The sequence below is a fragment of the Momordica charantia genome (assembly GCF_013281855.1).
Source record: "Momordica charantia cultivar OHB3-1 chromosome 4 unlocalized genomic scaffold, Mcharantia_2.0 BLBB01000004.1, whole genome shotgun sequence".
Taxonomy (NCBI): Eukaryota; Viridiplantae; Streptophyta; class Magnoliopsida; order Cucurbitales; family Cucurbitaceae; genus Momordica; species Momordica charantia.
In genome coordinates, this window is record NW_028275162.1 from 25,840,869 (window position 1) to 25,867,512 (window position 26,644).

Here is a 26,644-nt window from a genome sequence, read left to right on the forward strand (position 1 = left end):
CGTTTCGTAATTGGTTTTTTTTCCCTTATTCTTTAATTCTTTTTTTATTGATAAAATAACATAAGTGAGCTTGATAACAATTTATCGTTCTTTAAAATTGATTATATGAAATTAATTTTTATAATCGAATGTTCTAAATTTTTATGTTACAAAATAACGCTTTTACTTTTGTTTTGAAAAACATTGAAAGCGAAAATAAAAAATAAGAAAGTTGATTTTGTTTTTAGAAATTCTACAAGAACAAAAAAATATGAACAGTTGGTAACTTTTTGTTTTTTATTTCTAATTTCTTCTTCTACAAAAAAAAAAAAAAAGAACGGCTTTTCGTAAGTTTTTAAAATGAAAATAATTATAATTATTATTGTATTTTCAACGAAAATAATTATTAACTTTAGAACGAAAAGAAATCCAGATTGGTCAAAGCATTTGGCCGGATTTTGGTGTTTTATTAATTAAATTTTAATTTTACGGCGTCTTTACCACGTCACTCGTTTTTCCTATAAATGGATGGTTCCACTCCGTCTTCTTCATTTGCATAAACTCATTCTTCTGCTGAACTAAGTTCTTTCAGATGCTTAAATGTTGATTGTTGGAAGTGGAGTGTGGACGATTCCCTTCAACCTCGACAGCCGAGAGACGCTGTTTTCTAACCCTAACCCTAAAATTGAAATCGGAGGAAGGCGTCAAGGAATAATTCATGGTTCCACGTTTGTTTCATTACTTTAATTAATGGTGAGATTCAAGTCTCGTTTTTCAACTCTGTATCTCTATCTCTCTCACTTCTTCGATTCATTCTAATGGCAATGTGTCGATGCCTCTCTCTCTTGATGCAAGTTTTCATCCTTCGGACATGAAAGTAGTCGGTGATTGAAGGTTGTTCGTGAACTCTTGTCACGCCTACTGCTGTGAATCATCCGAAAATTAAGTAATGGTGAGCTTAATCTATTTAGAAGAAAAGAATAATCTTTGGATGTTTTCATCTTATAAAGACGAACCAATTTGCAGGATCGAAAAGGAAAATCCCTAATTTGAAATAGAACCACATATGTCTCACAGCTTCAGTAATTGGACTCCTCGGCATAGTCAAGTGGCATTCAGTTCATAATAACAAGAAGACATAACAGACTCCACGGCGTCAGGTATCTAAAATTGATTATTATTCAAAAGTAATAATTACGTTAAACAACTTGGATCAAGTTGAGAGTGTAATCTACATCTTTTTTTCAAGCTACATGATATAATATTGGACTGCTATTGGGAAGCAATACCTCCCGGACTTTATGACTTGGGGGAGACCCATTCTGGAAATTTCTTGCATAACATCGACCGTACGGGGGCAGATGACAAAATTATAAAGGCATTGCTAGAATTTTAGTTTGCGTAACTCTCTTCCTCTTCGACCTTTTTGGACTCGTCGTAGCAAGACATATTTAGGTTTTCCGTGTTCTGCATAGTACGAGGTTATCCTAATCCACATTTGAAATCAAATTTGGTGACTAATTATTTTCATTTGGAATAAAATTGGTGATTACCCATTATTTTGAGACTTGTGTGTTACGTTTAGATATAACTTGTGATGTTAAAAGTATTAGTACTAATTTAAGTTTAACAGAGCAGTTGGAACTATCGAGAGCTCTGATATGCTATTGGGTACTCGATTCACCAATATATGGCGATGGGGGACGTCTACATCAATTTCTAGTTCTCATGCTCTCCGCTTCATTAGGCACTTCTCATCCTCTTCTCAACCAGAGGTATTGTTGTTGCCTTTGATGTTAAGCATGAACGGGAAATCTTGACAGCTTCACAATCTCATTCTAAGATTTTAGTTTGTATTAAACTCTAACCATGATTTACTTATCAGGAGTTGCATTCATTTAATGAGGATGAGGATACTGATGGGGCATTTTTACCATGGTTGGAGCGAAAAGCAGAGATGAAGATCTCATCAGTGCTTTCTATCGGGAAGTCTTCCATTGGCAGGTTGCTTCTTTGACTTCAGCCATTACCTTTATATGAGGTTTACATAATTTAATCCATCACTCCCTTTGCTGAGTTCAGGTTTCTGTTTGCTTCTGAGACTATAAGAGCTGGAGATTGTATTTTAAAGGTTCCTTTCAATGTGGTATGTTATCCTTTGTGAATAGCTTCATAAAGTATCTTAAATAGTGATACTGTGATAGATTGATATCTTTCGTTTCTCTTTGCAGCAAATCTCATCTGATATTCTTCCTTCACCTATTAGACATCTGTTAGGCAATGAGATTGGAAATGTTGCCAAGCTCGCTCTTGGAATTCTACTTGAGCAGAAACTCAGTTTGGTAAGGTTTAAGTTATGTTGGTTACATTAAAGATGAGAATGATGTTTGCATTCAACTGTGCTATGAGATTACCTCGAATTTGAAAATCAATTGAGAGTTGGATTTTGATATACTAATTTGTTATTTTCATGGTAGGATTCTGAATGGGCTCCTTATGTTACCCGACTTCCTCAACCATGGGAGATGCATAACACAGTTAGTATTTTGTCTTTTCATTTGATTCGTGAAAAAATTTCATGTAGTTGTGCATTTAGCATGCTGTGTGCATGAGCAACCTTATATATGTATGAATCGTATGTGTTATTTTATTCTAGACTAAATGAGTGACTCGTGAAATAAATTCTGTCAATAATCCAACATTTTCTTGAGACGTGGCAAGGCTATAAATGATCTACAGATGTTGTGGCTCAGACACTGTTGTTTCTTTCTACTTGGAAATACATTTTTTGTGGCGAATGTGACTGCAGCAAGGATAGGCCTATCTTATGAATTTATCTTTACCTACATGCTAAAAGTTATAATTAGAACATCAAATCATTAATATTATTACTCTATTATTGGTTGCTCTGTAAGTACATAAAACTTGAAAGGTTACATTACAATAGATCGGCAAATATTGGTCATCATTTTCGCAAGTGAGCCCTCATTTTCTTATTTTTCATTCAAAGACCTTTTTCTATTTTGAAAATAGTTGATGAAACTTCCAAGTTTTCAATTTTACGATGTCTGAAGATGTTTAGAAATAACAATTAGTTCCTGACTAACTTTTCCCTTATTAGAGACTTTGTAGATATTTTGGTGCGAAAGTGAGTTGCAGATGATTCGTAAAAGCTCTTTGTATGAGGAATCACTTAATCAAAGATTACAAATTGAAAGGGAATTTGTGGCAATCAGGCAAGTAAGTGCTTTGCTTCAGCTACAACTTGGCATTTTCTTTGATCTGGTAAGCATTTGCTACCAATATCTTGTTATCCAAATATCATGCTTTGTATTGGTGCGGACTTTCAATATCATTTTTCACTACATTCCTTTTAAAATTAATTCAAATTGGAGTGGATTTTTTTAACTCTGGAAGAGTGCTTAATGCATCTTGTTGTTAGGATCCCGATTATAAGAAAGTGTCAATGTAACTATATTACCATATCAAAGATGAAATTACAATATTAATGGCCTTTGGAGAGGCTATCTCTCTCCCAAGAACTATGCCACGTTCCTCACCTTAGACTATTCCCAAAATTATACTCCCTTCTCTACATACTACCTCTATTTATATCCTAACTTACCCCTAACTAATTACCATAACGCCCCTAACTAATGTACTAATACTATTTCCAAACTATCCCTATTAGTACTTTCACTCTTGTAAGTGGTAGCGGCTTGTAACATCTAATCTCCCAGTCCCAGCCATTACTTAGGTTATAATTCTAATGGTAAATGGAGATATTATATACATTAGAGCATTTAATTTGATCATGTTTGTTAAAAATATTTATTCCATAATTCATTTGAGATAAGTTTCACTGATTTTCCTGATGTTGTGGGTACATTATATGTTCTTAGGCCCTGGAAACCTTCCCTGAGATAATTGATAGCTTCAACTACCAGCATTTCATGTATGCTTATGCTCTTGGTAGGTAAATTCAGTTGAGAAGGAAGATATATTAGTGGGGATGTTTTCCCTTTCTAATTTCCACACGTAGGGGAACAGTTTGACTTTCTATTAGTTTGCGATTCTTCGAAAATTTTAAAGTTGTAAATTTTGTTCTTTTAGTACAGATATATTCATTGCTTTACTATATTGAATTTGACAGTTACTTCTAGAGCATGGGGAAGTGCAAAGGGTGTCTCTATGGTATTCTTTTGTGACATTTCTTTTTCTCTTCTTTGTATTACAATTTACATCTAAAGCACAAACAAGTTTCATAGTACAATAAAGAACTCTATTCGAGTCATATTTGTACAATTTAATTTTTCGACAGATTCCATTTGCAGATTTTTTGAATCATGATGGAACTTTAGAAGCAGTGATACTAAATGATGACGACAACCAGCTCTCCGAGGTCCTACTCACCCTTTCTTACCACATATCTTATTTCCAAGGAAATATTAAATTGTAACTTTGATTTTTTTTTTTAATTTATTTTAGTCCATTTATGGAACTTGGACATTTTTCTTTCTTTCTCTATTTTTTGTCAACTGAATTTCCTTTTTGGTTTTCAAGTATCTGAATTTCTATGTCAGGTCATTGCTGATCGTGACTATGCTCCAGGCGAACATGTGAGTCTTCATTTTCATTCATTATCTGAAGCTGAAAGGCCAAGTAGTCGGCTTTAGTTTTTCTTCATCCGTTTGTGAAGAAAATTCCCATAATTTGTACTTGTCCATCCTCTTTTTAAAGACGGACATTCCTTGCTCATTATCAGACAATCACTTATTCACAAACCTCGTGTGGGGACCTTTAAACTGTGTGGGGTCATTTCTGTGCATTTTGTTTTGGTGTCTCCCTTCTTGGGGGGTGATGGAAGAAGTTTTACTTTGATTTCTTTTAAATATCTTTCTTATATTAATAAGTTATGGTTGTATGCTTATATGACATAAAGTTTTGACAATTTTTTTATTTTTTATTTTCTAAACCTTGGATATGTACACACTTATTATTGTTAACTACATGTATTTGTGAAATGTATGTGGACAAGAGAAGTTGGAATTAATCCCAGATTTCACACGTGTCTATTGATATCATTTGTTGAAAGTTTTTTATTTGAGCTCCTAAGTGCCAATTCATTGTCTGCTTATTGTTTTTGGTTTTATCTAATCATCATGATAATAAGAAGCGGATGTATTTTTTTATGTACATGCTCTATTGGGTACTTTTGTGCTTGTATTTTATGGAATTGCAAGCCAGAATGATCCATTTTCCATTATGAAGTACTTTGATTTGTTACCATACTATTCACTAAAACTATTTTGTACAGGTGCTAATAAGTTATGGCAAATATTCAAATGCTACGTTGATGTTGGACTTTGGGTTTGCACTTCCATACAACATGCACGATCAGGTTTGTATGTCAATTTTGAAGGGAGCGATTGATACAATGGAGAAATAATATTATTGAATATAGTTATTCATATTCCAAAAATTCTATTATGGTGATACTTCCAATCAATTAAGATTAAGATCTCCCTTTATGATATAGTGTGGTCTAAATTTGATCCTTACATTTGATATACTACAAATCCCTAGCAATCTTCTTTAGGTTCTCTTAGTTCCTCTATCTTGCATCATGCAGTGTTCTTGTCTCCAACTTTGTTCTACCCTTAATCTTTAGGATAAGAAGTGGATACGTTGGACATAATTATATAGTTTGTTAATGCTATTTATCATTTATATTTACTTTTATGTCTACAGAAGAAGCGGTAGTTCTTTATGTTATGTTATTGATGCTTGTTTTGATGTTAAATTTTCCATGTTTCCATGGAAATATGGCATGCTCAGGTTCAGGTGCAGGTTGTAGCGACTGGAAATGATCCCTTGGCGAGAATAAAGTTGGAACTTTGGCAAAGAAGTTGCACATCAAATACTAAATATTTTAATGGCGTTTACTCACCCAAGAATTCTTTCACAATCAGGTTAGTATCATATCAAAAAAACAGTTGCATTTATTTTGATCCATGGTGCTATAAGTTGTGGAAACGGGATACTAAGATATGATGTAGACCAGCAACATGTTACTTCTGGAAAGATAGGACATGGGTTTATTGAAATAATTTTACCAATGATTCAAGCTGAGAAGTTTATGTTTTATACATGAGACGAAAAATGATAGTCTATGAGGACTTGGATAAACTGGCTGCATTATGTGTTTTTCATTTGATTTTGTTTAAAAGAATGATATACTACAAGAGTCTGTGTTTAATCGGTTTCGTATATGAACAAGTCATTCTAATTGAATTATCCATGTTTTTGTAGGTTATATGGGGATAGAATCTAGTTTTCAGTTTTATGATTAGTCTCCTGTGGATTATGAGCTTGCCTTCAATGTGTATTATGGAACATATCTTTTTTAGGAGGAGAATGGTGATAATTTTCGGAGGAGGCTTAGCTTGAAGAAAACGTTGGATTTTAAGTTCTATACAATTATGTTATGCTGATAATAATTATACGAGTAAAATGTTTATTTTGTTAAGCCGAGCTCGGTAGTGCGAGCTTGTAACCCAAGCGAGGGCAGGGCATTAAAGTGGCTGGATGTTTGTTCAGCCAACCGCGTTGGATTTTTTGATAATAGAATGTTTAATCATGTTATGACTTTTCCGTCAGCAACAGATTTTGGGAAGAATTTACATTCTCCACTTAGTTTTTGTTTGTTACTCCATGTTTGTGTAACTGTGTAATAGTTAGATTATGTTTACCATAAGTATTACAACTTCGGTAACTTTTACATACCATTAGGGAAGTGAGATCCGCTACTGGGAAAGGGAGAGGTCTTCCCCAATCACTTCGTGCATTTGCTCGTATTTTATCTTGCAGTCATCCCCAAGGTTTTTATCTCCCTCTTCCTGAATTCTGAGTTAGTTATTTCTGCATTGTCATGGCTCGAGTTTGATATTTTCTTGGTGCTTGTTGAATATAGAGTTAAATGACTTAATTACTGAAGCAACTAATGGCGATGGTCGGTTGGCTCGAATTCCACTAAAGAACGTCAATAGAGAGGTTGAAGCACATCAGATCTTGCTCTCTCAATTCAAACGATTAGTTGAGGAGTATAATGAATCTATTGAGGTACCCACACTCCAACATCAACTTATTTAATTGAAAGTTGTTTATATAAATTCCATTCCTTCGTATCCATCTAATTATTTGCTTTGATGTGTAGCACATGTATCGTACAGCATTTTTATTTTCCTGTTAGAACATTGGCAGAATTATTCAACCAGTATTCTAGTGGTACTTTTCACAAGCGTGCAGCGCTTTAGCTCTTAGCTTTATTTGCGGGCATGATCGTTATATTTTCGAGTTCTCATTCGTTTCACAATGTATTGTTGTTTTAAATGCTACGCCTTATGTGCAGTGGCAAAGCTAAAATTTTTAAATTTTTCTATGCAACCTCTTGAATGTGACCAAGTTGGAGCAACTGCCCTATTTTTTAAATTTTTATTTGTCTCTGTTACGTAACTAGTCCATTAGCATTACTATTTTCAGTGCCTAAGTGAGCTAAATATTTAAGGTTAAAATACTTAGTTTGGTCCTTCAACTTTCATTTTGGTTCATTTTGATATATGCTTGGTTCATTTTAGTCCATATACTTTAACCTATATTTAATATAGATTTTTTTAATTGCTCATAGTCTTACATAAATATTCTTGTATCCGCCATCCAGTCACTAGGGTTGGTTGATTCTCCCTTTCTATGCAAAAAGTTGGCACAACGGAAGCTAATGGCCCGACATCTTCTCAATGGTGAGCTTTGTATCCTCAATTCTGCTCTTACTTGGCTGGAGAATTATTGTGATACCTTTAAAATATTATAGGACTTCATCAGACTTTTATGAATACTCGTTGTACAATACTTCATTTATTTCGTGTTCATTAACTATTCTATTATATGTTTTCAAATGCTTTAATTAAAAACAAGTCATTTGAAACACATTAAATCAATGTTAAACTTATTATTAAATCATGTGTTCTTTGGTCTTGCAACTTTTGGAAGGTTTAATTTTAAAAAATTATCATTTCAATCTGTGAGCCAATATTCGCCTACTCTTAAACTAACCTATGTGGCTTACAAGCTTGGGTTAACATATAATAAACTCGAGAGTTTGAAAACTATAATGTAAATCAAAATGGAATAGCGTGAATATTGGGGGATTAACATTCATGAAAATATTATAACAAACTTGAGTATTGTGTCATATCATGATATTTCAACAGCCTTACGGATCTTTAAAAATGTTTAATATGCAAGAGACTTATTAACGGAAAGTTTGGGATGTATTAGATACAAAATGAAAATTATAAAAATATATTAGACATTTTTTTGTGTAAAGGTCTATTTGATATAAAATTGAAAGTTTTTTTGAGCCTATTCGTTATTATAATAAAAATATAAATTAAGTTTATTTGTATATGATGTCTAATAACAATATTTTATTTTAACAAATTAAATCACAAATATAGATAATTAAAATTAAATAGTTAACCAATGAAATAGAAAATTTTGATTTCATTAAAAAAAATCACGTGTACTGAAAAAAGATTAGCCACTGCTAGCATTCTTGGTAATTAACACCACTTTTCTTTCACACCATTTTTCTAGGCATGCTTAATTTCGTTGCTTCCTCGGATATCACTGCACTTTTCTTCCATACCATTTTTCTAGTCATTTATATAAATGGAATAAAATAAAATGTACTCTTTCAAAGGTAGTTTGAAAGTTTGCAATTTTGTAAACAAAATAAATAAATAATAGCATAATCAAAATTTAACTTAAACATAAATATATGTTAATGTAAAGCAAGATTAAAGACCATATAAATTTTGACAAATGGGTCACTCCAACCAAGAACCAAGGCTGGCTCAACCCGTGGATCAACTAGTTGCCCCATTTGAGTTAACTGCAAGGTCAACCAATCCTTGGTTTGTTTGCTAGTTGGCTTGACCACTACAAAGTCGACCAGTTCGGTGTTGGTTGGCTCATCCAAAGCTCCATTCTTAGAGCTCTAGCGTCCGAGCTCGAAGTTAGGTCGAGGTCGAGTAGCTTTGTGGCTGACCGACCTAATAGTTTGGCTGGTTTGTCTAGTTTAATTTTCAATTTCTATTTCAATCCATAAAATGTCAATGCTCTACATATCCAATTAAAAATGTTCAGAAAGTCCAATTATACGAAAAGAAGAGGATATCTTAAAGAGAAGAACTAAAAAAAGAGATTCGGGAGATTTGAGGAAAAAAGGTCCCTATATAGTTAGGATTTATCCTCTATAAAGGGAGGAAATATAATCCTACTTAAAAGCTAAGCTTCACACAAAACTCCATTGTAACTTAGGCATCAGAATATGTGTGGTTGACATCATACCGATGGCATCAACAAAACATATTAAGAAAAATAATTATTCAATAGTCGCGGATATAAAAGTGTTTTAAAAACAAATATTTATTGTAAATATACCAATAAAATTCACTCTTTATTCCTAGTTGAAAAGTTTGGGAGAAAAAAAAATTCTCACATGATGTAAAAATTATAATTTTTCTTTCTGCATAAAAATCGACAAATGGAAAAAAAGGATATCAATATGGAAATTATAATTGTTCTCACATCAATTCAATCTTTATTCACAGTCATTTACGTTTCCACCCATTTCTTTTTCCTTTGAGAGTCAAACAAGCAAAATCGGTATCAATATGGAATATTTCAGTACCTTAATAAATTATTGCCATAAAATTTTAATTTTTAAAAAATATATTTTAAAATCAGGTAAAATATCAATAGATCTCAAATAAGAAGACGCTTGATTGAACTCTTACAAGTTACAAGCATTCTACAAGACTAGATACGTATAAATTTCAATTAATACGACACTTGAATTAAAAAAAACCAAAAACATAAATAAATAGTTTTTTTTTGAATTAAATTTGATATCCATAATTATTTAAATAGAATATTCATGTTCTCTCAGTCTCAGTCAACCGGCAACCGAATCTGAGAATTATTTTAAGCGCTAGTTCATTAAATGGGGCCGCCTATTCAAATAATAATAACAATAAAAAAAAATAATTAAACAATGGCGATAATTCCATTTAACCGGTAAAGTTCGCGGCAGCCAACCACTGAAATGAGTAGTACGACGAAGAACAGTGGAGTTGGAAGAAAATAAACATTTTATTTAATTTTATCAAAAAAATAAACGGAAATGTTTTCTTTTTCCTTCGGCTTAATTTCCATGCGCTTTCCTCTGGTCTCCTTTTTTCCTCGCCGATTGTTTTTTTCTGATTTCTTTTTTCCCTATTTTATCAGAAGCCATATCTCGATTCTCTACTAGCTTCGCAGCCACAATCTGAGCTCTCTCATCGGCTATTAAAGCTTTGGAAGAAGCTGATCTGCTAGGTTTTTGTCGCTTCTCATCCAAAGATGGGTAGTTCTTCAGCTCAAGGTAGCTTTGCTCTTTTGGATTTTGTTGTTTTTCTTTGTTTGTGATTTGAAATCTGTAGCGGGGAACGATTTTTCTGTTTTTTTGATTTGCAGTGGCGGTGGATGTCGATGGAGGTTTAGAGAAGGGGATTTTGACTGTAGCATCGAATCAAAACCCTTTGGCTGAGCCCTCGCCGACGCCGTCTCCGTCGTCAACTGCGACGGCTCCGGCTCTTGTCCTGTCCAATTCAGGGAAGCGGATGGACCAAGCGGGGAAGAAGAAGTACGTGAAGCAAGTAACCGGACGGCACAACGACACCGAGCTTCATCTGGCGGCGCAGCGGGGAGATCTGGCCGCCGTGAAACAGATTCTCGATGATATAGATTCACAGATGGTGCGGAACCTCAGTGGCGCCGACTTCGATGCGGAGGTTGCGGAGGTTCGATCGTTAGTAGTGAACGAGGTCAACGAATTGGGGGAGACGGCTCTGTTCACTGCCGCAGAAAGAGGGCACATAGAGGTCGTCAAGGAGCTGTTGAAGTATTCCAATAAGGAGACTCTCACAACGAAGAACAGGTCTGCTTTCGATCCGCTGCATATTGCTGCAAGTCAAGGACACCATGGTAATGATCTCGATCTCATCTTCTCTTTCATAACGAATGCCCTAGGGCTAGATCTCATCTTCTTCACTTCGAAAATTGGGGGAAATAGTAATCATTGTGTTTCTTGAATTGTAGAAATTGTCCGGGTGCTTCTTGATCATGAACCTTCACTGAGCAAAACGATTGGACAATCGAATGCCACTCCACTCATAACTGCTGCAGCACGGGGCCATACAGCCGTAGTAGAGGAATTGCTTAACAAAGATCGCAGTCTGCTAGAGATTTGTAGATCTAACGGTAAAAACGCACTGCATTTTGCTGTGCGCCCAGGACATACTGAAATTGTAAAACTATTACTCAGCAAAGATCCACAGTTAGCACGAAGAAATGACAAGAAGGGCCAAACTGCACTGCACATGGCTGTCAAAGGGCAGAGCCGTGATGTGGTGAAGTTGCTTCTTGACGCAGATGCTGCCATTGTAATGCTTCCTGATAAATTTGGTAACACTGCACTGCACGTTGCCACAAGGAAGAAGCGTGTGGAGGTAATTTAATTCAATCACTGCTCCGTAGTTTATTGAGTTATGAATCACCTTTGTGGATGTTGGCTTATTTATCTTCTTAGTTACTGGTAATCTTGGACATCTTTTGAAACTCTCGTATACAAACATTTTAAGGGTCATTTGGTATGCTGGCATTGAAACGAAAAGTTTAGAAACAGAAATGTCGGGAAATAAGATCGTTGGGAATGAGACTAGTATGTTGTGAGTGTGCAGTACTAATGGGTTTCATATACATGAAAAAGGAAGATGTAATATTTGGTATGTGGTAATAAGTATTGTAGGATGAATAATATATTAATTTATATCAATTAGTTTCTTAATTTTGAGTTAATTAGTTTGATTAGTTTGTTAATTAGTGTTTCTTTAAGTAATTTTTTGGTTTCCTGTAGATTTGTAACAGTGGGCTTTTGACGTATTATTGAATGGTAAAGGCTTAAGAGAGGGTTTTCTCTCCTCTTTGGGTGTTTTCTCCTTGTTATTAGGATGAATTTCCTCATTGCTCTTGGCCATTGACATCATTCATTAAATCTGCTGCATCAATAAGAGAGATATTAGGAAGGTCTCTTTTTAAACTCTGGTATTAAAATAAAAGTTTAGGGCTTGTTTGATAACCATTTTATTTTTGGTCTTTTATTTGTGAAAACTAATTTTGTAACACTCTTTTCTCCCATGTATTTGTTTGTTATTTTAGAAACGTTTTCAAAAAGAAAATGTTTATCAAACGGGACTTTTAGAAATGAAAATTTTGGAAATGAGATTGTTGAGAATGAGATTCTTGTGTTCCGAGTATACATTACTAACCTGTGTTTGCAGATCAACCGTCCCTTTCAATAAATTATAGTTTTGTGCTCGATAAATTCTGTAACTAAAACATGGCATTTTTTTCTATGTAGTGTTTATATAGAAGAACCCTCGTATTACTCAAACTCATTCCTTTTCTTCAATTTTGCAGATAGTGCAGGAGCTTCTGCTCCTTCCAGATACCAATGTGAATGCACTAACCAGAGACCACAAAACTGCTCTTGACATAGCTGAGGACCTTCCTCTCTCAGAAGAATCATCAGAAATCAAGGACTGTCTTTCTCGTTACGGAGCTGTCAGAGCCAACGAACTGAACCAACCGAGAGATGAATTGCGGAACACGGTGACCCAAATTAAGAAAGATGTCCATACCCAACTCGAACAAACCAGAAAAACAAACAAAAATGTACATAATATCTCTAAAGAGCTCAGAAAGCTGCACAGGGAAGGAATCAACAACGCAACCAATTCAGTCACGGTGGTGGCTGTGCTCTTCGCAACGGTTGCTTTTGCAGCCATCTTTACCGTGCCCGGTGGCGACAACGACGACGGAACAGCCGTTGTGGTGGGCTCTGGTTCTTTCAAAATCTTCTTCATCTTCAACGCAATTGCCTTGTTTACGTCGTTGGCAGTCGTGGTGGTGCAGATTACATTGGTCAGAGGTGAGACGAAGGCGGAAAGACGAGTCGTGGAGATCATAAACAAACTCATGTGGCTGGCTTCTGTTTGTACTTCGGTCGCATTCATGGCATCGTCCTACATCGTGGTTGGCCGCAAATATCAATGGGCTGCAATATTGATTACCGTAGTTGGAGGTGTGATAATGGCGGGTGTTCTTGGCACCATGACTTACTATGTTGTGAAATCTAAGAGAACTCGATCCATCAGGAAGAAAGAAAAGAGTGCGAGGAGGAGCGGCTCCAACTCATGGCATCACTCTGACTACTCAAATTCAGAAGTTGATCGAATTTACGCTCTTTAGAATTAGACAAGACTTGCAAATTTTCAAGTTATTTGGTGTTGACTGTTGAGCAAATGTTTGTATGTATGTGTATGCGTACAAAGTCAATTCTCTCTTTCAATAAGTTTGATAACTTATTGAAACCAATTTACATGAAGGATGCAAGTAAATCAACTTCTAGGAGTGTGGATATAATTGAGAAAATAAAACCGGATCGAGAGGTTTGGTTAGACCACGGTTGGGAGTGGATACAGCTGAGAAAATCAAACCGAATCGAGTCGTTGGGTTGGGGTTTTTATGCTCATTCGGTTCTCCCAGTTTCAAAGGTGAGAGGGTTGAAAAGTTCTGGTTCTGTTGGTTTGGGGGTGGGGAATATGAAATATGGTCATTTATAATTTGACTCAGAAATTCATTTGGAATTTTTTTAGTACGGATGGGGATTTGAGAATATATATATATAATCCGATAAGGGGCTTTGGCTTTTTTCATAAAACCCTAGTCATAGTATTCAGGAATATATATATATACACACGCACGCAGTATAAGTGTGTGAATATATATACACACACATGCGTGACCGAGAATATATATGTGTGAAGACCGAGAATATATATGTGTGAATATTTGCCTATAAATTTTTGTTAGATTCAAAAGGAAAAAAAAAAATTGTACATGAATGACCCACTATTAAGTCAATTTTTGGTCAAAATTGGTCCACTGCTCTGAGTCAGAGTTAGGTGTATTTGATTCATAAGGCTCCCAAGATATAAGAAAAATTACTAACTTTTATTTTTTTCAGGGTAAGTAAAGAAAGTAATTTGTAGATTATTTATTAAACTATATTTATTAATTTAAAAAATAAAATAAAACAGTGATTATTTATTATAATTAGACTGGGATGAACTTAGTTCACTAAAAATGTCACGAGTTAAACTCTGTACTAAAAAAAATATTATTATTATTTAGAAAATAAAACCGGTTTTATTGTTAAAAGTAAAGCAGACAGATTTTAAAGTTTAGCGGGCTTGGGCACCGCTATTTATACCTACCACCAAGGACGGTCCGAGCCAGCAGAGACGTGGACGTGCTTGTTCCACGTGCTGACGCACGTGACCGCTTGAATGCGAAGTCTGCCCCCACTTACGCGGCACCACCGCTCTCCCTTCTCTCTATAAATGCCTCCAATTCCCTCCCAAACTCCTCAATCGAGAAACTGACAATGGCGCCGGTGGCTGATCTCGGCGGAGTTCAGGTTGAGAACGTCCCGTTTCCACCCCAAATAAAGCCTCCAGCCTCCGCCAAGACTCTCTTCCTCGGCGGCGCAGGTCAGATTCCTCCGCCGCGCGCCGATTCAACTTTGAACTCTGTTTTCCTTTTCCTTTTTCTTTTTCCCCGATTTCATTGAATGTGCTTGTGGAGAAACTGCGCAGGAGTTAGGGCTTTGGAGATCGGAGGAAACTCCGTAAAATTTACTGCGATTGGCGTCTACTTGGAGGAGGACGCTGTGGCGCCGCTCGCCGGTAAGTGGAGCGGAAAGAGTGCGGAGGAGTTGATGGATTCCGTCGAGTTCTTCAGAGACGTCGTCACTGGTTAGTAACTGATTATCGCTTTTAATGTGTTATCGTCTAAATTTAATAGATGACTGCTAGATTTCAGCCGTGCCGGCCGCCGGACGTTACCGGTGATCCGGTGACTCGACTATCTGGCTTGCCAGGCTGTCGCTTCTGTTGAAACAAATTTGTTAATTGGACGAATAAAATCAAACTAGGTTTGCGTGAAGTTCCATATTGTGAGATCAAATAGTTCCGACAGTTAGCCTGCTACACGGCCCAAATCTTATTGAATTGGTTCAAGAAGAGTACAACTGGTTTGGTTCATTTCTAATATAATTTTACAGTAATTCAAATCTTCAGTAGATTAGAGATTAACGAACAGCTAATTTGATCTATGGAATTTTAAGTTTGAGTGATTCCATGAATGATTAGAAGTAATAGACTAAATATATAGTTTTTTTTTTTTTTTGTCTCCCTTTTGAATACTATACTGAAAACACAGTTTTGATTTCTAAATTCTATACAATTATTTTAACTTCTTCGCTAAAACTTTAAAAATGTCAAGTGGCCTATCATGCAACTAATTTTATGACAAAGTTTGATGTTAAGGTATCTAAACTCTTTAACCCCATGTTTGGAACCTCATATTTTGGAAAGATTTTGAAATCATTTGCGTTATTTGGTTTAAAAAAAAATGAAATTAGGAAGGATTTGAAATCACGGTTTGGTGATTCCAAATAGTTTGGATTTGGCGGGATTTTAAACTAAAGCTCGACAAATTTCAATTTTACCCTGTTTGAAATAGTTTGACTTTCAGTTTTTTGTTTCTTTTTAATATTTGAATTGTGACATGTGCAAGTTTTTTTGTTTTATCTTCTAAGGATGATATTTGCAAGTTTTAATCTTGTTAACTTGATTTGATTAAATTATTTCTTTCTTTTCATGATTATATATAAAAAAAAATTCAATGATTTGATTTAAAATCAATTTGGTTCCAATATAAAATTCAAAATTATTTCAATGATTTAAGATCCTAGAATTTAAAATCATTTTTAACTGAAAATGAATTTTCACCATTTTTTTAATATCAAACAAATCCCCTCCCCCACATTTTTAAACCCAAAAAAAAAATTAAACGAATAATCATAACCAATTCAACATTTAACTAGAATGTTTGGCCTGGATGAACTTATAATATGAAGTTATGAACTAATAAGCTGGGACTGATAACCTCTCCTCTATTTATCTGTTACGAACACCCCATATGGAATCTGAATAGATCTCATTAGTGAAAAGTGAAAATTTTTATTGGTTCATTGGTTGTGAAATGGATTTTTTCAGGCCCTTTCGAGAAGTTCACAAATGTAACTTTGATATTGCCACTGACGGGTGAGCAATACGCTGAGAAAGTTGCAGAAAACTGTGCTGCAGCTTGGAAATCTATGGGAATCTATACCGATGAAGGAGCCGAAGCCATTCAGAAGTTCATTGATGCCTTCAAGAATGAAACTTTCCCTCCTGGCTCTTCAATTCTTTTCACCCATCTACCTCCCAACTCTTTATCGGTTAGTACCACTTTCACTTAAATATATAATAATCAATGTATCTTTTCACTTTATGTAGAAAAAGAATGGTAAATATGGCTAAAAAAATTAAATGTACATCAGTTAGAGATTACTCTGATTAAGTTAGTAGTGTACTAATTACTAATTACTGTTATCAGATCAATTAGATGATGGATGACATTTTGCCGAACTCTTAAATTTTTGTGAAAATGCACGTTGCCAAAATAGTGACACCTGCTAACATAGCTATCTAGTTCTATCTCCCAACAAAACATAGTAAAATAAATTTGAATAGATTACCCATCTACCTGTTTGTCGTACTAAAAATAAATAAACCAACCACCCAAATTCCCTTGCTCTACATATATGGAAATGCATGACTAATGAAGAAACTTTCTTGCATGATAATGTGAATTTTGTATCTAATTAACTTTATTTTTTTTAATTTGGTGTTAAATGAGTTATTGAATTTTATAAAGTATACCATAGGTTTGACTTGTTAGGTTTTTTTTAGTACAACTACTCATTTTGCTTTTAAATTTTTTAGTCACCTTCATTTCCTGTTAGAAAATTATGATAAAAAGAAATTAGTTAGGAAAATGAAGAATCACTTTTTAAAAAGTTGAAAGACTGGAACTAAATAAAACAAACGTTTGTACTAATTAAGAAATGGAAGATATAATTGTGATGTAATTGGTGGAGTTTGCAGATTAGCTTCTCAAAAGATGGAAGCATTCCTGAAAAAGGGAGGGCGACGATAGAGAACAAGCTGCTGAGTGAATCTGTGTTGGAATCAATCATCGGTAAGAATGGGGTTTCACCAGCTGCAAGGCTTAGTTTGGCCACCAGATTCTCCCAATTAATGTTGCAAAATTAAACCCAACACTCACAAAATTTCTCTGCCAAACAAGACATCATCTCAACAACCCAAACCCATGTGGATGTTGATTGTTAATGTTGGTGAGAAAAAATCAGCCCCCTCCTTTTCCCACTCCCACTCTCTTGGTTTACTTTTCTTCTTTTTTACGTTGCTTTCTCTTCCGGAATAAGACACAAAACGACATCGTTTCATTTCTTTCCGTACTTTTTTGTATGACTTCGAGTCGGCGTATATAGTTCAAAACGCAAACTAAATAATTTTTTTTTCCTAAACAAGAAGTTCGAAACGCAAAATAAATGGTTTTTTTTCCTAAACAAGAAGTTGGAAATTTTAAAAGCAATCATCACAGCAATGAATTCTCACATACATTGTACAAGAGCTATTGCAATGTGCAATTTGCTCTAAAATATCGATGATAATCCTTCCCTTCAAAGCAAATATAAGCACATTGTTTGATCTTTTGGTTATTTTGAAAGAAATAAAAAAACGCAGACTAATTTAAAAGTCAGAGTGAATTTGGATGATGAATCTGAACAATATGATGAATTTGAACAATATGTGTACTTCAAGGTCTCATTTTAAGCAACATGAACATAATTCGAACTCCTTGTATTATTTATTGAACTAAAAACACTTGAACTTTAGTCTTTAGATGTAACTTTTTCACGTCACCGTGAAAATTATAATTAAAAAATAAGAATATAATGGAGATTAACAGTTTCAGAGCCTTAAAATGGGATGGCTTAATTTGAAATTTAAAAAAAAAAATACATAAACGCTCCAACCAAACAAATGAAATAACATTCGTGATTTTGGCCTCCATTGATCTGATCTTTCGTTGCTGCTCAGTTCATCTTCTCTTGTTCTTGCTTCCAATCAGGAGCGAAAAGTAAAACAGAATCCTGAACAAGAATCCCCAAGCGACGGTCACCAGCAAGCAATGCCACTTACTCAAATCCGTTATTCCTTGCTGTTGCAGAATGTCAGATCCCGTCGTCAAGCAAGTGGAGCTCGTTATCTTCATCCCCAAAGTGCTGCTCAGATTCTCTAGAAGCTTCAATTTCATGGCGGACGGGACGATTCCCAGAGGAGTGTTGTCGAAAATCTGCACGCCTCTCACGAAGCATTTCGTCGGGTTGTCGAATTCGTTCTGTAGAACGGCTTCGTACGGATACTTCACCAGGGAGATGTAATGGAACCAGATCCAGTAGCCTGGAATTCGATCGCGAGTGATGAAGAAGCCGCTGAAGAGAAGGAAATAGGCCAAAATTGCTACGACGATGGTGTAGCCAAGCATCACATGAGGCACTACTCCCGAAAGGAAAGTGACGAATGAACTCCCCGCCCAGAACGCAGCAAAAATTATCAGAAAGTAGAACAAGAAACCTGTAATCCCGCCGTCCAATCCCACCGCCCAAAACGTCGTCGCTGCGAAGGCCAGCGATAGGAAAATCAGCGCCGGCAAGGCCACCAGAGAGTGCGAGAGAACGTAGGAGGATCTTCGATATGCATTGTAGGCTGTTTCTCGCATGAAAATGTACCGTTCTTGGAGAAACACCGGAAGAGCATCGGCGCATGTATAGAAGGTCGTGGACATGGCGAAAGCGAAGAATCCCAATCGTTCTTGAACTCCTTTTGGCGAGTTGTCCAGTTGCCAGAACATGGTGGCGAGGATGAATCCGGTGACCAGAACGGCGCCGAGTCGGATTCCGAATAGCTCTGGCATTCGGCGGGAATTTAGAATCGATCGTTTCGATAGAACCGCCATTTCGATCCAGAATGGATTGGCGAAGGTCGGAACCATGGAGTTGGGGCTTGCGTCGTTGTTGGTAGCACCGGAGACTAATTTGCCTCTGGAAATGCTTGCGCTGATTGCTTCTTTTAACGACATACTCTGGCGATCCGACTCTGGTTTTGGAGTGTTGTTCTTCATGCTCTGCCATGATTTGTTGAATTCAACTAAGCTCTTGGTTCCTCCCGGAGAGCCTTCGAGCTCTCGAATCCGATCGAGCGCGAACTCAGTCCGGTTCTCATTTTCCGGTATCGGATGGCCGAACTCCGCGAAATACAGAGGAAGATTTGCAGGGGAGCCACTGTAAACGGTTTGTCCACGAGACAGAAACAACAGCCGATCCAGCAATCCGAGAATCCGATAACTCGGCTGGTGTACGGACATCACGACGATGCTACCACTCTGAGCAATCCTCTGCAGAACTTTCACCACCATGAACGCGCTAGTCGAATCGAGTCCCGATGTCGGCTCGTCGAGGAACAGGATGATCGGATCGTGAATTATATCGATTCCGATCGAGACTCGCCGCCGCTCTCCGCCGGAGACTCCTCGGTGTCCTTCATCGCCGATGACGGTCTTCGCCGCGTTCCGGAGCCCTAACTGGTCTATCAATGCTTGAACTCGCATCTTCTTCTTAGATTTCGAAAGCGTTCGAGGCAATCGGAACTCGGCGGAGAACATCAGAGTTTCTTCCACCGTGAGCATCGGGAAGAGCAGATCATCTTGCATCACATAAGCAGAAATCACTTTCAACAATCTCGATTCCAACACCTCTCCGTTCAATGTCACCCTTCCTTTCAAGCTTCCTTTCGCGATTCGGTTAGCCAGTGCATCAATCAGCGTTGATTTACCTGAGCCACTCGCTCCGAGAACGGCCAGAATCTCGCCCTCTCGCGCCTCGCCGGAGATGTTGTTCAACAGAGTCTTCGTTTTCGTGAATAAGCGGTCGCCGACAACTGTCTCGTCCGCCGTAGCGCCGCCGAGTCTGTTTCCTCGGCGATGAAAAACCGATGAGAAACTAATTTTACGGCGAACCTTAACGCTGTATGTGAGATTGCTAAAGGATAGCACGAAAGGCAGTGACCGCGGCTCCAAGCTTGCGCCGGTCAAGTCGAGCACCTGATGGACCTGTCAAATATTAATTAAATTAATTAAATATAACCTAACATATAAGTTTAAGTTTTTCTTTTTTAAATAATATTTTGGTCCTGACCTAAGTTCTAGAATAACATATCTCATGGGTGAAGGATTGGGTTTAGGTGGATTGAGATTTGGCTTAAGATGTTTTTTTTTGCGCAACCATTTGGAGATATGGAGGATCGAAATTCGATTTCGATGGAAGAAAAACATATCAATTACTGTTGAACTATGTTCATATTTGATGTTGAACTCATTGTTTGTTTGTTAGATTTATTAAGCGTGAAGGTTATCTAATGTTTCACCAGCAACTTAAACCTCACTCTCTCACACCGTACTTAATTTAGAGTTCACAAACTAAATTTAACATTCTTAGGTGTAAATGTGAACTTGTACGTCTAAAACATCTTCAGCTTCATTATCAAGCTCACATGTGAGATGTGTGTCGTGAGGGGAGTGTTAAGAGCACCGTGCTTTTAAGTGTTTATCGACCACCACCCATTTCTCTAAGTACCTAGCTATTAAATATTTTAGTACCGCTCTTTATTTAAAATAGAACACAAAAATATTATCTTTTATGCACTCGTCACTGTATTTATATAGTAATTTAATTAATGGTGGTCAACAAGAAAGTGCTATCCGATGAGCATAAATATTATTCAATACCAAAACAAAAATATAAACAATATCCAATACTTTAAAGTTAGGAATTTAGTAGTAGCTTAACATTACCGGCGTCTCGCTGCCATCTCCGTTTGCCTCGCTCCGCACGTCCCCGACTCGCTTCAAAAGCTGGCCAAGCGTAGAGAACGAGCGCGGGCGATCATGAAGCTCCATATGGTTGAAAAACGCCACCGTATCTCTCGCCGGCGACATATCCTCCCCCATGGCCCCGGTAAGAAAATTAAGCACTTATAATTAATATGTGTACTGGCCGTATAGCAGAACTACGGAAAAATGAAGATCACAAAGAAAGAGAAGAAGAAGAAAAGAGAAAGCACTTTCTGGGAGAAGCGATTTTTTAAGAAACTGCTTTTTTGAAAAGCCCCATAAATACAATAAAGCTGAGAGCAGAAGAAAGGAGAGTTTGGTTACACAGTTAGGTTAGAGTTGGAACAGTTTCATGGGGAAGAAAATATGAGAAGAGGTAACCTAAAACTCCTAACTTCCTTGCATTTGTATAAGAGAAGCCATCCCCATGAGATGCAATGGGATTGCGCCACGTGTCATTGTTAATATTTGGGGTTTCATATTGTTCACACTTTATGGTTCTGAATTTAGGTTGGATGTTGATCTACTCTCTCTGTGGAGTTTGAATAATAAAGGATTCAGCACGGGTCGCCCCTGTTTTGATTTGATGCAACAAAAAGAAAAAAAAAAAGATTTCTTGGAAGTTAGAATGTAGCAGGTGAGTTCTATTGATGAAACTTTGTAATTGATTAATTAATTAAAAAGAAACAAACTTTTTTATTATTTTAGTTATGTATAATATATATATATAGATGTATGTTGATTAAGGTGATAAGGTAGAATTCCATGCTTTTGGTTTTTTATTGAAGGGTAATAAAAAAACAGGTACGATTGGTGGTGATTTATTGACTCGGTTGCTATTTCAATGTATTTCTTTATGTTTTAATATATATATATATATATATAGTAGTAAAGATTGAAGTTGATTCGTGATAAACTTATCTAATATAATATTTAGAGGGTTGGTTGTAACTTTAATTAGAATTTTAAAAATAAAAATTTTTCTAAACTTTTAAGAAAGTTTGGCAAAAAATTTCTAAATTTCTTCAACTTCCTAAAATTGAAAACTCTTGATAATGTAAGCTATTAAATTGAAATTTTTAGACCATATATAGATTGGAAAATACACATTGGTTTAATGACAATTTAGTTTTGAAAATGGTGCTTGTTTGCCCACAGTATTTTCCATATGCTTTTACTTTTCTTAAAAAACACATATATGCATTCCATTTTTTATTTTTTATTTTTATAATTTGGTTTAGATTTCAAAAATCGTTTTTAAAAAGTACGTACCAAAAGTTTAAAAAAATAACATAGGTAGAAATAATATTTTCAAAAGCTTAATTTTTAATAACGTAAAATGAAAAAACAAAATTAAGGAATCAAACTTTTAATCATTTACAGATATTTTTTGGTTAGTAAATTATCTAGTGATGGACGTTGATACCTTGATAGTAGTGTTAAAGTGTAAAAAACAAAATAATAAATAATAATAATAATAATAATAATAAAGGATGGCAATGAGAAAACAAGTATTTTTTTTTCTTTTTTGCAAAAAAGTCAATAAAAAGTCTTTATTGTATTTATTGTACTTTCTTTTATTTTTTTTGCAAAAAAGTATTTATTTATTGTATTTATGGTTAATAGTATTTATTGTATTGCTCTTGCGTTTTGGATTCGTGTAAAGTTGGTTGATGTAGGTGGGCTACCGTAGGCGAGGCCGGCAATGTAAATTGAAGAAAGCCAAAGTCAACACCAAACAAAAGCGACGACGTTTTCCTTTCCTCTTACTGGATCTCGCACGTGCTTTCCCCCACGTTGTCCGTTGTCTGTCCACGTCAATTTTTCTTTTTAGGAAATTTTCAGTTTTTATTTACGCCGAATTTGGTGACCTGTATATTTTTAGTTTTTACTACTCTCTTTTTCTTCTTTTAATTTCCCTCTCTCTTATTATTTTTCCTTTTTTTTTCCTAAACAACCCTGAAGTTTTTGTTTCAAGGATTAATTATATCTATTTTATAAAGTCGTGGACTAAATTAATAGAAACTTAATCTATGATCAAAAGTGTAATGTAGCACTATTTCAATAAAATATTACGAGAACGACAGCTACAACATAATTAAATTTTTTTGTAAAAATTATAGCATATGACATTGGTGTTTACAAATATTGTAAAAAATGTATGCTAAAAAAATGTCGACGTTAAATTTTTCTCAAATATAGAATAAGTTTAATATTTTTTATGTGTGTTTTATATTACATTTGAGTTTGAGTTTGATTTCTCCTCGGACGATTGTTAAATTAAAAAATATATATATATATATTTGATTTCAATTTCAATTTCAATTTTGCAATTTTTGTACTGTATTTGAAAATACAAATTTATTTTTGTGTTAATTATGTAAATATCTCATTGATTTGTGAAAGTCGATTAAAGATTTTTCAAAAAAGTAAAAGCTATTTCATTAAAACTGAAACAGTGCCATAATGGCTATAATTAATGATTATTATTTATTTTATTTTGAATAAATTATGCCTACAATTAATTTAGTATGTTGTAATAAGAGACTTTATTTAAAATGGTGGACTTTCGATCTACGTAAATGAAAGGATCAGAAGGTAAAATATATCATACCACGTGGACCGAAGACGTGAGTCCACAATTGATCTAATAGCACCAATCTGTAGAGCTTAGTGGACGACACTTAGAGCCTCAAATAGGGTGAAGTTACCTTATCTCGCCACTGTTCGAGCTAAAAATCTGCCAGCATTGAGAAACCGCTTGAAACTGCGTAACAACCTTAATAACTAAATAACGACTATCGTAACATAATGATTCTCGTTACCTCTAATAAATATGTCATCATTCTCCTTCAAAGGTATGCAATTAATCTGGAACCGACCTACTAGCTCGAGCTTTAAATTGACTTGAGTATCGACTATTTGTTAATTGAACACATAACTCATTCCCACAGCTTGATCGGTTAGCTTGCCATAGATTTCTAACCCTCCAAAAATCAGCATAAACAAATAGGATATCATATAAATCACAAGCAAATCAATTGATGGCCCACAAAGTTATCATTTCAATCCATATGTGATCTGATTGTAACTTTTTGTTTTATTAGTTATGATTATAGTTAATGCATAGATTGTACTAAAAAAAAACTATATTTATATGTAATAATATTTGGTTTAAAAACGTATATATTGTTTCAACTTGAACGATTTAGTTATTGGGCCCGCATTCGAGTGGGCCATGTTAATGGGCTCAACACGGAGTCTCGTCCCGATTGGGCCAGATCCACTTCTACTGGGCTTGCCGAATTCATTAGATTTGCGCAATTCTGAAGCCAGGTGATTCATCTTCTGCAATTTCGATGAAGTTGCTTGTTCAGTTGTTCTTGGGTAATGTTTGATTAATACATATTATTTCAATGCAAATTCGAGTTCAGATAAACAATAATGTTACTTAATAACTCAAACATTGCTTCAATGTTAACAACGGAAAAAGGAAAAAAAAAAAAAACTTGAAGGGTTTGAAACACTGATCGAACGCTAATTTTTCACTTCCTCCGGCGGCCAAACACTAACCTTCTCCTTCTCGAATTTAACATACACAGCAGCAACCGCCGCTACGAAGTACACCTGAATCAGAATTATCGCCGGCGTGTGGTAATTTATGACGCCTTTTCCGGTAGCCAGTTCCACCAGCACCAGAGCCGAGATTCCGAGGATCGCAATCCATCCATTTATCCTCTCGCTGAACGGACTGAAGCCGAATTCCACTTTAAGGCCGCCGGAAACCGCCTCCTTCAGCGGCACCGGCGGGAGGTACACCGATGAGCCGCCGGCGCCGGCGGTGGATCCTTTATTGGACTTCCGCGCCTTCCGTATCTCCGCCTTCTTCCCCGTTCCGCTCCGGTACTTTAGCCGGACCTTGGCGAGGCGGTTCTCGAAATCGTCGCCGTCCGATCCCGGCTCTGGATCGGCGGCAGGGGTTTCCGGATCTGCTGCACGAGTTACGAAGGTGAGGGGCTTCGTCTTGTGAGGCTTCGAATTGGAAGGGAATGGGAGAGAGTTTGGGAATTGCAGGGAGGAAGATGGAATCGCCGCCATGAAATCAGAAAATCAGAGCTCGTGGATAACTCGCTGTAACCATTCTGGCCTTATATTTTTTTTTGCCCCTTCCTTTTAGTATTTTTTTTTCCGCTGTCTTTAAATGAGTGGTTTCTACGATATCCGTTTGTTTTATTCATTTTTCTTTTATTTTTTTATTTACTCAGTAGATTTCAACTTATAAACTTCTAGTTTGATGCACGTTATTGCTTCCGAATTTTTATACTTTAAAAAATATAATGGTTAAAATTTAGATCCCCTATTTGTAAAATTTAATGGATAATATAAAATGGTTAAAAGAATCTGAACATAGCACCTATTTAAAATAATAAAATGTGTTATTAAAGAAAAATAAAATAATAAAATAGTTAAAATATTATTTTAATTCTTACATTTTAAAATATTTAATTTAGTTTGAAAAATAAATTCATTGTTTTCATTTCTGCAATTATAGAAGGTTTATTTTACTCTATTTTTTTAGTTCAACATAATGGGCATTGGAACTTCCGACTGCTTAATCAATTATATATAAGTCAAACTACACTTAAATTTGACAGGTTTGTTTTACTTTTTAAATTCAAAAAAATAATTGTTTCTATTTTCTATTATTTTGTCATGTAATCTCATATATTATAATATATATTTAGATTAGTGTGTTAAAATCATAATAGCGGCCAAACTGTAACGAGATCAAGCGTTATTTTTTATACAAGTAATGTAAATATAAAAATATCTAATAGGATTTGTATTCTCTGTTTTCGTATTATTGAATTACTTTTTTTACCAAATAAGCAAAATGCAGTCAGCATTTGATTATTATGTTATTTTAACATTAATAAACTGACAGTCAAAATAACTTCGGGATTATTTATAACCATTTATCAAACATTAGGGATTAAAAATATCTATTTTAAAATTTGAAGAACTAAATAGATACCTACTTCAAATCTCATGGACCTATTTTCCCAAATTTTTTTTTATGTTTTACCATTTAATTGAGTTAATTTTAAAGCTTTAATAAGTTATGATATTTGTAGGGTTGAATTTGAGCATTTTAAATTTTATTTTTAGAGTTGGTTGATTTTTGTGTGATAAATTGTGTAGTTAATCCACTGACAATATTAAAAGTTAGTTGGAAAAGTATTGATCTAATTGTTTATTTCAAATTCATGATATGTTTTAGCAATACAAACTTCCAATAAATTTCAAATGAATTTTCTTGTATGCTGTGCTTAAGATAATTTGGCTTGAAATCAAATTAATTTATTGCAAATTAAATGATTAATCTAACTTCGTCATATTCTATTTGTATATTCATAAATTAGTAATTAAAATTTATCATAGTAAAATCACTTCTTTTTTTTTCGTATTTCTAATGTTATACATGTATATATATTAATATCAAAGAAAGGATTAGGATATAGAAATTTAAACCTATAATTTTTTTTTGGTGACAATTTAATTAGATTGAAATGGT

At 35.2% G+C, this 26,644-nt stretch overlaps 5 protein-coding genes across 7 annotated transcripts; 3 read left to right on the forward strand and 2 right to left on the reverse strand.

Annotated features, from left to right (window-relative positions):
• The first annotated feature begins 306 nt into the window (after window positions 1–306).
• LOC111006114 (SET domain-containing protein) lies at window positions 307–7,998 on the forward strand. 3 transcript variants are annotated; one of them, XM_088123066.1, is made up of 19 exons: window positions 307–732; window positions 835–931; window positions 1,006–1,139; window positions 1,618–1,754; window positions 1,865–1,983; window positions 2,062–2,125; window positions 2,211–2,321; window positions 2,457–2,516; window positions 3,112–3,264; window positions 3,882–3,951; window positions 4,133–4,173; window positions 4,301–4,381; window positions 4,563–4,598; window positions 5,297–5,380; window positions 5,818–5,951; window positions 6,772–6,860; window positions 6,953–7,101; window positions 7,196–7,266; window positions 7,700–7,922. In XM_088123066.1, the coding sequence occupies exons 4-18, from the start codon at window positions 1,641–1,643 to the stop codon at window positions 7,229–7,231; spliced, it is 1,341 nt and encodes a 446-aa protein (XP_087979192.1). In that variant the 5' UTR covers window positions 307–732; window positions 835–931; window positions 1,006–1,139; window positions 1,618–1,640; the 3' UTR covers window positions 7,232–7,266; window positions 7,700–7,922. The 3 variants fall into 3 exon arrangements, with proteins under 3 accessions (XP_087979192.1, XP_022133557.1, XP_087979191.1); XM_022277865.2 differs by lacking the exon at window positions 7,196–7,266 and having other exon boundaries at window positions 332–732; window positions 7,700–7,998; XM_088123065.1 differs by lacking the exon at window positions 7,196–7,266 and having other exon boundaries at window positions 334–732; window positions 3,112–3,219; window positions 7,700–7,998.
• Window positions 7,999–10,198: 2,200 nt separating this feature from the next.
• Window positions 10,199–13,545, forward strand: ITN1 (Ankyrin repeat family protein). Its single transcript, XM_022277873.2, has 4 exons — window positions 10,199–10,465; window positions 10,558–11,067; window positions 11,182–11,591; window positions 12,562–13,545. Exons 1-4 carry the CDS (start codon window positions 10,444–10,446, stop codon window positions 13,390–13,392), a joined length of 1,773 nt encoding a protein of 590 aa, XP_022133565.1. The 5' UTR covers window positions 10,199–10,443; the 3' UTR covers window positions 13,393–13,545.
• Window positions 13,546–14,536: 991 nt separating this feature from the next.
• Window positions 14,537–17,564, forward strand: TT5 (Chalcone-flavanone isomerase family protein). Its single transcript, XM_022277875.2, has 4 exons — window positions 14,537–14,696; window positions 14,802–14,960; window positions 16,266–16,489; window positions 17,199–17,564. Exons 1-4 carry the CDS (start codon window positions 14,591–14,593, stop codon window positions 17,364–17,366), a joined length of 657 nt encoding a protein of 218 aa, XP_022133567.1. The 5' UTR covers window positions 14,537–14,590; the 3' UTR covers window positions 17,367–17,564.
• Window positions 17,565–17,963: 399 nt separating this feature from the next.
• LOC111006116 (ABC transporter G family member 6) lies at window positions 17,964–21,592 on the reverse strand. The gene is made up of 2 exons (XM_022277874.2): window positions 21,031–21,592; window positions 17,964–20,289 (listed from the first exon to the last, which is right to left on the reverse strand). The coding sequence occupies exons 1-2, from the start codon at window positions 21,184–21,186 to the stop codon at window positions 18,220–18,222; spliced, it is 2,226 nt and encodes a 741-aa protein (XP_022133566.1). The 5' UTR covers window positions 21,187–21,592; the 3' UTR covers window positions 17,964–18,219.
• Window positions 21,593–24,498: 2,906 nt separating this feature from the next.
• LOC111006119 (FKBP-type peptidyl-prolyl cis-trans isomerase) lies at window positions 24,499–25,245 on the reverse strand. Its single transcript, XM_022277876.2, has one exon. The coding sequence runs from the start codon at window positions 25,165–25,167 to the stop codon at window positions 24,607–24,609; it is 561 nt and encodes a 186-aa protein (XP_022133568.1). The 5' UTR covers window positions 25,168–25,245; the 3' UTR covers window positions 24,499–24,606.
• Between the last annotated feature and the right edge of the window lie 1,399 nt (window positions 25,246–26,644).